At 48.5% G+C, this 11,786-nt stretch overlaps 2 protein-coding genes and 2 long non-coding RNA genes across 4 annotated transcripts; 2 read left to right on the forward strand and 2 right to left on the reverse strand.

The window, feature by feature from the left end:
- Positions 1-662: 662 nt before the first annotated feature.
- Positions 663-3,836, forward strand: LOC136479838 (uncharacterized). The gene has a single exon (XM_066477572.1). The coding sequence runs from the start codon at positions 663-665 to the stop codon at positions 3,834-3,836; it is 3,174 nt and encodes a 1,057-aa protein (XP_066333669.1).
- A 340-nt stretch (positions 3,837-4,176) lies between these two features.
- LOC136484287 (uncharacterized) lies at positions 4,177-4,943 on the forward strand. The gene is made up of 3 exons (XR_010765857.1): positions 4,177-4,283; positions 4,363-4,490; positions 4,798-4,943. It is a non-coding gene; the product is annotated as an uncharacterized lncRNA (long non-coding RNA).
- A 756-nt stretch (positions 4,944-5,699) lies between these two features.
- On the reverse strand, positions 5,700-7,221 carry LOC136481882 (uncharacterized). The gene is made up of 4 exons (XR_010764890.1): positions 6,594-7,221; positions 6,360-6,456; positions 6,153-6,280; positions 5,700-5,845 (listed from the first exon to the last, which is right to left on the reverse strand). It is a non-coding gene; the product is annotated as an uncharacterized lncRNA (long non-coding RNA).
- A 7-nt stretch (positions 7,222-7,228) lies between these two features.
- On the reverse strand, positions 7,229-10,911 carry LOC136479839 (uncharacterized). The gene is made up of 3 exons (XM_066477573.1): positions 10,356-10,911; positions 7,390-9,980; positions 7,229-7,249 (listed from the first exon to the last, which is right to left on the reverse strand). The coding sequence occupies exons 1-3, from the start codon at positions 10,909-10,911 to the stop codon at positions 7,229-7,231; spliced, it is 3,168 nt and encodes a 1,055-aa protein (XP_066333670.1).
- Positions 10,912-11,786: the final 875 nt, after the last annotated feature.

Genomic DNA, 11,786 nt, shown 5'->3' on the forward strand with positions numbered 1-11,786 from the left:
TTGGCACCTGCATCTCCGGCCAGAGCCCCCCACCTCTGCGCCGCCCCATCACTCGAGCCCAGGCCCCGGCGGTCACGTGTCGGCGGCGGCCTCCAGGGCGCAGCATCGTCGGACCAGATCGAGCACGGCCGTCTTCGTGTCAGCAAGGGCGAGATTCGCTCGCGTCCATCGCCCACCTCGAGCAGAGGTACATCATCGCTCACTTCTTTTCCCTTTTTCCCTTCGGCTGTGTTCTTGATTGTGCGAGAAATGGATCCGGTGCTGTCATGTGGAAGCGTTCAGAGAGTCTGTAACTGTCAATTGACAGCAATCTGTAGAGTCTGTAAGCTGCAAACGAAAATTTCATTGCAAAATAGACAGTAGGTGTGCTCTCTGTTCAGTTTAATGCATAATATTTTTCTATCAGTGGTATACAGCTTAGTACCCTGTTCTAGCTAGTTGTTGTCTTCTTTGGCTGTTAGTTCAATATCAGGTCTGACTGAACTCACATAGCCAAGCTAAGCTCTACTTCAGTGCAACTTGTTTTTCATAGAGCTTTGGCTAGTCATATCTTTTTCTTTGGAGTGTCACACTGATGCAATAGTAAATTTACTATTCAAGTAATTTATAGGATTTTCATGCAAGGATTAGTTGATTTCATTTGTTTTCATACTTTTGTAGATATGGAGGATCGGAGCTGGATGTCTCTTCGCAACCGTGCATGTGCTCAGTACTTAGATGGTCTGAAATTATTCATAAGAGTTGCAGAGGCGGATATGTTGAATCGGCACAAGACAACTATGTGGTGTCCATGCATTGATTGTGAGAATAAGAAGCAGTTCTCGAGTTCATTAACACTCCATGCCCACCTGATCCTCCGAGGATTCATGGATCACTACAGATGTTGGAACAAGCATGGAGAAGAAGGAGTTAATGATCGAGACTTGCAAGCTGGTTGTATGGACCAAGGATTCTCTGGTGACCTACATCAGGATGATGGAACTCATGGTGCTGGTCAGGACAACGAGGAAGGACCCTTTTGCATCCCGGCTCTCACCGATGACAAGCTAGCAGATATCAGTGCCAATTATGCCCAGAAGTCACAGGACCTTGAGGAGATGGTGCGTGATGCCATGGGCTTTGATGAGTACACTGAGGCGGAGATGAAGAAGCTGAAGAGGTTGATGGCAGACATGAGGACTCCTCTCCATCAGAGCTGCAAGGCAAAGTATTCAAAGTTGTTTGCTACTCTCACGCTTCTCCAGTTGAAGGCGACATATCATTGGACTGACCGGAGCTTCGATGCATTGCTACATCGATTAGAGGACATGTTGCCTGAGGGGAATGAGTTACCCAAGACCACATATGAGGCCAAGCAGATTGTTTGCCCTATGGGATTGGAGGTCGAGAAAATCGATGCCTGCAAGAATGACTGTATACTGTACCATGGTAAAGAAAATGAAAAACTGACCGAATGCCCCGAGTGTGGAGTCTCTCGATACAAACGAAGAAATGACGGGGGTGATGAGGACAAGAGGCATGGAGCTCCTTGGAAGGTGGTATGGTACTTCCCTATAATCCCTCGCCTGAAGCGTTTGTTTGCAACTGCCAAGGACGCGCAGTTGTTGAGTTGGCACAAGGAGGGACGCAAGAATGATGGTTACCTACGGCATCCAGCAGATGCTATTCAGTGGCGCGTCATCGACTCCAAGTATGCATCTTTTAAAGATGAGCCAAGAAACATTCGCTTTGCACTGAGCACAGATGGCATGAACCCGTTCGGTAACAGGAGCAGCTCGCACAGTGTCTGGCCTGTGTTGTTATCGATCTACAACATTCCATCGTGGCTGTGTAACAGGAGGAAATACATGATGATGCCACTTTTGATCTCGGGTCCGCATCAGCCAGGGAATGACATCGACGTGTATCTGAGGCCGGTTGTCGATGAGCTCAAGACGCTCTGGTCAGACGGTATCAAGGTATATGATGGGTTCAAGAGAGAGTCATTCAAGTTGCGTGCAATGGTGTTAACCAGCGTCACCGATGTTCCGGGACACCGTTGCTTGTCTGGGCAGTCCAAAGGAGAGAAAGATTGCTTTCAGTGCTTAGATGATACCGAGAGTCTTTGGCTGAACAACTCGAAGAAGAGGGTGTACATAAGACATCGCCGTTTCCTTAGCCGATCCCATCCTTACCGGCTCATGAAACGCCAGTTTGATGGCACAATTGAGAAGGGATCTGCTCCGAGGCATTTCACTGGGCATGATGTCTATGACCAGGTAAAGGATGTCAATGTTACGTTGGGGAAGAACAAAAAGAGTGCCCTTGGAAAGAGAAAGCGCAAGGAGGAAGAAGTCGCTGATAAGAGGTGGAAGAAGAAGTCCATTCTATGGGAGCTACCCTATTGGAAAGACTTAGCAGTTCGCCACAGCATCGATGTCATGCATGTGACAAAGAATGTTTGTGGGAGCTTACTTGGAACACTCTTGAACACCAAGGGGAAAAGCAAGGACCATGCAAATGCACGAGCGGACATGAAAGATTTGGATATCAGGCCCGAGTTGTGTCCCGAGGGCCCCAGTGCCCAGCTACCATTATGTGCCATAAATCTAACTAAGGAAGAGAGGCAGGAGCTGTGCGACTTCTTCCGTAGCGTGAAAGTTCCCTCCGGATACTCAGCGGACATCAGGAAGCTCGTGGCGCCAAAAGAGAACAAAATGCTCCCAATGAAGGCTCACGATTGCGATGTCATGCTCACAACAATGCTTGCGGTTGGAATCAGGAACATTTTGCCAGAAAAAGTCCGAATGGCAATCATGAGCCTATGCTTCTTCTTCAATGCAATATCTCAGAAGGTTCTTGATGAGAGGTCACTGCACAATCTTGAGAAGAAGCTTTTCCAGACAATGTCTCTTCTAGAGGCGTACTTCCCACCGGCATTCTTTGATATATCTGTTCATCTCATTACTCATCTGGTCAAGGAAATAAAGTATCTTGGTCCCGTGTTCCTGCATCATATGTACCCGTATGAGAGATTCATGAGCACTTTGAACCGGTATACAAAGAGTCGGGTTCATCCTGAGGGAAGCATGGTCCAGGGTTACTCTGCTGAGGAGGTGGTTGATTGGTGCCTTGGTTACATTGATCCTACAAATCCAATCGGCTTATATAAGTCTCCCCATGAGGGAAGGCTAGCGGGGATAGGGACTCTTGGGAAGAAGACACTTAATCCAGATCCGGATGATTACCAGCGGGCTCACTTTCTCGTGTTGGTACACACACTAGAAGTGTCACCTTATATCGAGGAGCATAAGGAGCAGTTGCGTCAAGAGAATCCAGGTCAGAGCGAAGCATGGATAGGGAGGGCACATATGAAGGGATTCAACATTTGGTTCAAAAAGCGGATCCTCAGTTTGAGCTCTTGCACAGATGAAGGGCTTCGGAACCTAGCAGAAGGCCCTTTGTTCACAATCACAAGTTATCAGGGATATGACATAAATGGATACACATTTTACACCTTGGCTCAAGACAAGAAAAGTGTGTACCAAAATAGTGGTGTTCGTGTAGTTGCTTTGGACAACACTGACGTACAGAAGGATGCATACTATGGTCAGATAGAGGAGATCTGGGAGCTAACTTATCCTGGGGTGAAGGAGCCCTTCAAGGTGACTGTTTTTCGGTGCCGTTGGGTTAAGGGCACAAGGGGCATCAACAAGGACAGATATGGATTCACTACCGTTGATTTTGAACAGGTTGGGTACAAGGATGAACCATTCGTACTTGCAGCTCAGGTTTCACAAGTCTTTTATGTGCTCGACACGCAAAACAAGAAACGCCTTGTAGTTTCTCCCCGGTAAAAAAACGGGTTTGTCGGAGTTGAAGATGCTGTGGAGGAGGAAGAGTACAATCAATTTGATGAAGTCCCTCCTTTTGGTGATTGGACCCTCCCTATGATTCTCGAGAGTGAGGAAACTTCATACTTACGACATGGTCATGTAGAAGAGGCCACCGTTGCAAAAGGCCGCCGAACCGGCAAGTACGCAAGAGAAAGTAATGCTTATCTGTTGAAGGTACGCAAGAGATATTACAGTGTTAGGTTCTCAAAAAAGTAATGCTTATCTGAACTAGTCACTTGCACCAAAATATGTATGTTGGATAATTCACAAAAAAGGTGTTTGATTGTACTGGCATGCTTGCACTGCTGTAGGTGCTTTGCAAATGCTGAGGAAACTCCATACTTGCAAATGGCTATTTGTGGTGCTTTGCATATCGAGGTTCAGTGCTCTCCTTTCAGTAGAGCAGAGGTAGAAACACTATTCTTTTTTACATCTAAGCATAATGTTTGCAATATTATTCATAAATATTTATTGGTGTAATTAGCAGGTATGTAAGATCCTTCAGTATATTGAGGCTTACCAGGAAGAACACAAGCTTGGTCCAATGCCAATCATCCTTTGTACAGTGTTCAAAATAGCAGTACTGGAAGACCGAACTGTACGTTTACAACTCTGGTAAGTATCTCCATCCTTGGTCTGTCCGTAATTCATATACGAGCGTAGTAGGTTCAGTCACAGTGATACTTAAATGATGAAATCAGTGAAACTTCGTGATGCTAACAGATGAAATGAAATATGAAACTACTTAGTCACTGCATCTATTTCGAGTGATTCGCATGACCAATTTGGGTTTCTGTAGCTTTATTAGTTCACGTTATGTTTTATTGAAGCACAGTTAGCATTTCGTTGTTCTTGCTGTCAGGGATACTTCTGAATTTGCTATGGTTTGATGATCTGAACGGATGTCCTCTGCACTCTGCAGGGGTGTACAAGCCGGCTGAGCTATGGCAGGCGAAGGAGCATCAGCCGCCGCCCAAGAAACGCAGCTGCACGATGGTGTTCACGCTCAAGGAGATGGAAGAGGCCACCAACATGTTCAGCGATCGCAACCTCGACGGCAAGGGCGGCTTCGGCCGGGTTTACAGAGGCGTCCTCAAGGATGGCCAGGTGCTTGCTTGCTTGCTTTTCACCAATCGGTCTATTTTGTTTGGGCCGAAAACCAGCAGGCCCAAATTCAGTCCCCAAGTCGCAGCAGCCCCGCAGTCCCTCCCTCCCGTTTCCCGCAGCCCCGCATCTCTCCCATGCGCCACCGCATCCGCAGCCCCGCATCTCTCCCGTGCGCCGCCGCATCTCTCGGCGCGCCTCTCCCGTGCGCCACCGCCTCTCCCGCCCTCGACTCTCCCATTCGCGAGCAAGACGCAAGAGGACGCGCAGGGCAGCCGCAGCGGCTTTGCCGGCGGCGGGAAGAGTTGGGGCCCCGAGCTGGAGATCCACCGGTCACCACCCCCGTGGTGACCGGTGGATCTCCAGCTCGGGGCCCCAACTCTTCCCGCCGCCGGCAAAGCCGCTGCGGCTGCCCTGCGCGTCCTCTTGCGTCTTGCTCGCGAATGGGAGAGTCGAGGGCGGGAGAGGCGGTGGCGCACGGGAGAGGCGCGCCGAGAGATGCGGCGGCGCACGGGAGAGATGCGGGGCTGCGGATGCGGTGGCGCATGGGAGAGATGCGGGGCTGCGGGAAACGGGAGGGAGGGACTGCGGGGCTGCTGCGACTTGGGGACTGAATTTGGGCCTGCTGGTTTTCGGCCCAAACAAAATAGACCGATTGGTGAAAAGCAAGCAAGCAAGCACCTGGCCATCCTTGAGGACGCCTCTGTAAACCCGGCCGAAGCCGCCCTTGCCGTCGAGGTTGCGATCGCTGAACATGTTGGTGGCCTCTTCCATCTCCTTGAGCGTGAACACCATCGTGCAGCTGCGTTTCTTGGGCGGCGGCTGATGCTCCTTCGCCTGCCATAGCTCAGCCGGCTTGTACACCCCTGCAGAGTGCAGAGGACATCCGTTCAGATCATCAAACCATAGCAAATTCAGAAGTATCCCTGACAGCAAGAACAACGAAATGCTAACTGTGCTTCAATAAAACATAACGTGAACTAATAAAGCTACAGAAACCCAAATTGGTCATGCGAATCACTCGAAATAGATGCAGTGACTAAGTAGTTTCATATTTCATTTCATCTGTTAGCATCACGAAGTTTCACTGATTTCATCATTTAAGTATCACTGTGACTGAACCTACTACGCTCGTATATGAATTACGGACAGACCAAGGATGGAGATACTTACCAGAGTTGTAAACGTACAGTTCGGTCTTCCAGTACTGCTATTTTGAACACTGTACAAAGGATGATTGGCATTGGACCAAGCTTGTGTTCTTCCTGGTAAGCCTCAATATACTGAAGGATCTTACATACCTGCTAATTACACCAATAAATATTTATGAATAATATTGCAAACATTATGCTTAGATGTAAAAAAGAATAGTGTTTCTACCTCTGCTCTACTGAAAGGAGAGCACTGAACCTCGATATGCAAAGCACCACAAATAGCCATTTGCAAGTATGGAGTTTCCTCAGCATTTGCAAAGCACCTACAGCAGTGCAAGCATGCCAGTACAATCAAACACCTTTTTTGTGAATTATCCAACATACATATTTTGGTGCAAGTGACTAGTTCAGATAAGCATTACTTTTTTGAGAACCTAACACTGTAATATCTCTTGCGTACCTTCAACAGATAAGCATTACTTTCTCTTGCGTACTTGCCGGTTTCGGCGGCCTTTTGCAACGGTGGCCTCTTCTACATGACCATGTCGTAAGTATGAAGTTTCCTCACTCTCGAGAATCATAGGGAGGGTCCAATCACCAAAAGGAGGGACTTCATCAAATTGATTGTACTCTTCCTCCTCCACAGCATCTTCAACTCCGACAACCCGTTTTTTACCGGGGAGAACTACAAGGCGTTTCTTGTTTTGCGTGTCGAGCACATAAAAGACTTGTGAAACCTGAGCTGCAAGTACGAATGGTTCATCCTTGTACCCAACCTGTTCAAAATCAACGGTAGTGAATCCATATCTGTCCTTGTTGATGCCCCTTGTGCCCTTAACCCAACGGCACCGAAAAACAGTCACCTTGAAGGGCTCCTTGACCCCAGGATAAGTTAGCTCCCAGATCTCCTCTATCTGACCATAGTATGCATCCTTCTGTACGTCAGTGTTGTCCAAAGCAACTACACGAACACCACTATTTTGGTACACACTTTTCTTGTCTTGAGCCAAGGTGTAAAATGTGTATCCATTTATGTCATATCCCTGATAACTTGTGATTGTGAACAAAGGGCCTTCTGCTAGGTTCCGAAGCCCTTCATCTGTGCAAGAGCTCAAACTGAGGATCCGCTTTTTGAACCAAATGTTGAATCCCTTCATATGTGCCCTCCCTATCCATGCTTCGCTCCGACCTGGATTCTCTTGACGCAACTGCTCCTTATGCTCCTCGATATAAGGTGACACTTCTAGTGTGTGTACCAACACGAGAAAGTGAGCCCGCTGGTAATCATCCGGATCTGGATTAAGTGTCTTCTTCCCAAGAGTCCCTATCCCCGCTAGCCTTCCCTCATGGGGAGACTTATATAAGCCGATTGGATTTGTAGGATCAATGTAACCAAGGCACCAATCAACCACCTCCTCAGCAGAGTAACCCTGGACCATGCTTCCCTCAGGATGAACCCGACTCTTTGTATACCGGTTCAAAGTGCTCATGAATCTCTCATACGGGTACATATGATGCAGGAACACGGGACCAAGATACTTTATTTCCTTGACCAGATGAGTAATGAGATGAACAGATATATCAAAGAATGCCGGTGGGAAGTACGCCTCTAGAAGAGACATTGTCTGGAAAAGCTTCTTCTCAAGATTGTGCAGTGACCTCTCATCAAGAACCTTCTGAGATATTGCATTGAAGAAGAAGCATAGGCTCATGATTGCCATTCGGACTTTTTCTGGCAAAATGTTCCTGATTCCAACCGCAAGCATTGTTGTGAGCATGACATCGCAATCGTGAGCCTTCATTGGGAGCATTTTGTTCTCTTTTGGCGCCACGAGCTTCCTGATGTCCGCTGAGTATCCGGAGGGAACTTTCACGCTACGGAAGAAGTCGCACAGCTCCTGCCTCTCTTCCTTAGTTAGATTTATGGCACATAATGGTAGCTGGGCACTGGGGCCCTCGGGACACAACTCGGGCCTGATATCCAAATCTTTCATGTCCGCTCGTGCATTTGCATGGTCCTTGCTTTTCCCCTTGGTGTTCAAGAGTGTTCCAAGTAAGCTCCCACAAACATTCTTTGTCACATGCATGACATCGATGCTGTGGCGAACTGCTAAGTCTTTCCAATAGGGTAGCTCCCATAGAATGGACTTCTTCTTCCACCTCTTATCAGCGACTTCTTCCTCCTTGCGCTTTCTCTTTCCAAGGGCACTCTTTTTGTTCTTCCCCAACGTAACATTGACATCCTTTACCTGGTCATAGACATCATGCCCAGTGAAATGCCTCGGAGCAGATCCCTTCTCAATTGTGCCATCAAACTGGCGTTTCATGAGCCGGTAAGGATGGGATCGGCTAAGGAAATGGCGATGTCTTATGTACACCCTCTTCTTCGAGTTGTTCAGCCAAAGACTCTCGGTATCATCTAAGCACTGAAAGCAATCTTTCTCTCCTTTGGACTGCCCAGACAAGCAACGGTGTCCCGGAACATCGGTGACGCTGGTTAACACCATTGCACGCAACTTGAATGACTCTCTCTTGAACCCATCATATACCTTGATACCGTCTGACCAGAGCGTCTTGAGCTCATCGACAACCGGCCTCAGATACACGTCGATGTCATTCCCTGGCTGATGCGGACCCGAGATCAAAAGTGGCATCATCATGTATTTCCTCCTGTTACACAGCCACGATGGAATGTTGTAGATCGATAACAACACAGGCCAGACACTGTGCGAGCTGCTCCTGTTACCGAACGGGTTCATGCCATCTGTGCTCAGTGCAAAGCGAATGTTTCTTGGCTCATCTTTAAAAGATGCATACTTGGAGTCGATGACGCGCCACTGAATAGCATCTGCTGGATGCCGTAGGTAACCATCATTCTTGCGTCCCTCCTTGTGCCAACTCAACAACTGCGCGTCCTTGGCAGTTGCAAACAAACGCTTCAGGCGAGGGATTATAGGGAAGTACCATACCACCTTCCAAGGAGCTCCATGCCTCTTGTCCTCATCACCCCCGTCATTTCTTCGTTTGTATCGAGAGACTCCACACTCGGGGCATTCGGTCAGTTTTTCATTTTCTTTACCATGGTACAGTATACAGTCATTCTTGCAGGCATCGATTTTCTCGACCTCCAATCCCATAGGGCAAACAATCTGCTTGGCCTCATATGTGGTCTTGGGTAACTCATTCCCCTCAGGCAACATGTCCTCTAATCGATGTAGCAATGCATCGAAGCTCCGGTCAGTCCAATGATATGTCGCCTTCAACTGGAGAAGCGTGAGAGTAGCAAACAACTTTGAATACTTTGCCTTGCAGCTCTGATGGAGAGGAGTCCTCATGTCTGCCATCAACCTCTTCAGCTTCTTCATCTCCGCCTCAGTGTACTCATCAAAGCCCATGGCATCACGCACCATCTCCTCAAGGTCCTGTGACTTCTGGGCATAATTGGCACTGATATCTGCTAGCTTGTCATCGGTGAGAGCCGGGATGCAAAAGGGTCCTTCCTCGTTGTCCTGACCAGCACCATGAGTTCCATCATCCTGATGTAGGTCACCAGAGAATCCTTGGTCCATACAACCAGCTTGCAAGTCTCGATCATTAACTCCTTCTTCTCCATGCTTGTTCCAACATCTGTAGTGATCCATGAATCCTCGGAGGATCAGGTGGGCATGGAGTGTTAATGAACTCGAGAACTGCTTCTTATTCTCACAATCAATGCATGGACACCACATAGTTGTCTTGTGCCGATTCAACATATCCGCCTCTGCAACTCTTATGAATAATTTCAGACCATCTAAGTACTGAGCACATGCACGGTTGCGAAGAGACATCCAGCTCCGATCCTCCATATCTACAAAAGTATGAAAACAAATGAAATCAACTAATCCTTGCATGAAAATCCTATAAATTACTTGAATAGTAAATTTACTATTGCATCAGTGTGACACTCCAAAGAAAAAGATATGACTAGCCAAAGCTCTATGAAAAACAAGTTGCACTGAAGTAGAGCTTAGCTTGGCTATGTGAGTTCAGTCAGACCTGATATTGAACTAACAGCCAAAGAAGACAACAACTAGCTAGAACAGGGTACTAAGCTGTATACCACTGATAGAAAAATATTATGCATTAAACTGAACAGAGAGCACACCTACTGTCTATTTTGCAATGAAATTTTCGTTTGCAGCTTACAGACTCTACAGATTGCTGTCAATTGACAGTTACAGACTCTCTGAACGCTTCCACATGACAGCACCGGATCCATTTCTCGCACAATCAAGAACACAGCCGAAGGGAAAAAGGGAAAAGAAGTGAGCGATGATGTACCTCTGCTCGAGGTGGGCGATGGACGCGAGCGAATCTCGCCCTTGCTGACACGAAGACGGCCGTGCTCGATCTGGTCCGACGATGCTGCGCCCTGGAGGCCGCCGCCGACACGTGACCGCCGGGGCCTGGGCTCGAGTGATGGGGCGGCGCAGAGGTGGGGGGCTCTGGCCGGAGATGCAGGTGCCAAGATGGGCGGCCGCGACGGCCGGAGCTGGAGGAGCCGAGGTGGGCGCGCGGCGCGCGGCGCGCGGCGACTGCCGGAGCTCTGGACGCGCCGGGATTGGGAGTCCACCGGGGTGGGGTGGGGGCTGCCTCCGGCCGGAGCTGTAGGTGCCGTGCTGTGGGGACTCCACAGGGCACCGGCCGGAGCTGCAGGTCGACGGCGGCGGTCGGCGGTCGGAGCTCCACGCGTTTTTTATTTCGACCGGGACATTTTTTTTAGGGGACGAAGCCAACATGAGTTAATTAGATCGGTGATGTAGATGTGTCCCCGGCCACAACTCAGTGACGCGTCTTTAGAACACACGTCACATTTATTATCTGTGACTCGTGTTATCGAGAAGTGTCACGGATATGCTTTCCTATTGGTGACGCGTCCAGAAAAAACGCGTCACATGCCTTATCTGTGACGCGTTTTGTTAACGCACGTCACGAATACATCGTTATTAGTGACGCGTCTTGCTCCTGGGGCATGGGCAGCAACTAATCGGTGACGCGTCTCGTGAACCCGCGTCACGGATAGATTATTGGTGACGCGTTTCGTTTTTGTGTCACGAATCGTCGTGTCACTGATAACGTTTTCTGGCATAGTGTCCTGTATCTACAAGATGGTCCTCATCGGCTCAGCATCGTCCACCATGATCTCATCGGCTCATGAGAACACACCTCATCATTAGCCATGAATTCCTTAAGAGCCGATGGAAGTGGAAGCGGTTGATTTAGTGCCGAAGAGTGCTTCGACAACAGGCTATGATTATAAGCTCGGGGGGGGGGGACTTTGGCACTATGCAAAAAGAAAATTCCCCGTCACATCAAACTTGCGGTACATGCATGGAGTACTAAATGTTGACGAAATAAAAAACTAATTGCACAGTTTGGTTGTACTTTGCGAGACGAACGTTTTTAGCCTAATTAGTCAACGATTGGACAATTATTACCAAATACAAACGAAATGCTACAGTTCGCTACAGTGCTGGGAAATTCCGGCGGCGCCGATTCCGCAGGCAACTAAACGTGGCCCAGGTGATGGAGCCATCTGGCCTAGCAGAAGTGACGTGACCGGCTCAGGAGGAGCTACCGCTAGCAAAGGCGCCTCAACAGTAGACAACCGTGT

The sequence above is a fragment of the Miscanthus floridulus genome, chromosome 9 (assembly GCF_019320115.1).
Source record: "Miscanthus floridulus cultivar M001 chromosome 9, ASM1932011v1, whole genome shotgun sequence".
Lineage (NCBI taxonomy): Eukaryota > Viridiplantae > Streptophyta > Magnoliopsida > Poales > Poaceae > Miscanthus > Miscanthus floridulus.

Coding starts and splice junctions, on each gene's coding strand:
- LOC136479838 (XM_066477572.1), top strand. CDS start 663: ATGGAGGATCGGAGCTGGATGTCTCTTCGCAACCGTGCATGTGCTCAG.
- LOC136479839 (XM_066477573.1), bottom strand. CDS start 10,911: ATGTTGGCTTCGTCCCCTAAAAAAAATGTCCCGGTCGAAATAAAAAAC. Junction 9,981..10,355: donor CATGTGGAAGCGTTCAGAGA/GTCTGTAACTGT, acceptor ATACTTTTGTAG/ATATGGAGGATCGGAGCTGG. Junction 7,250..7,389: donor GGGCTCACTTTCTCGTGTTG/GTACACACACTA, acceptor GCGGATCCTCAG/TTTGAGCTCTTGCACAGATG.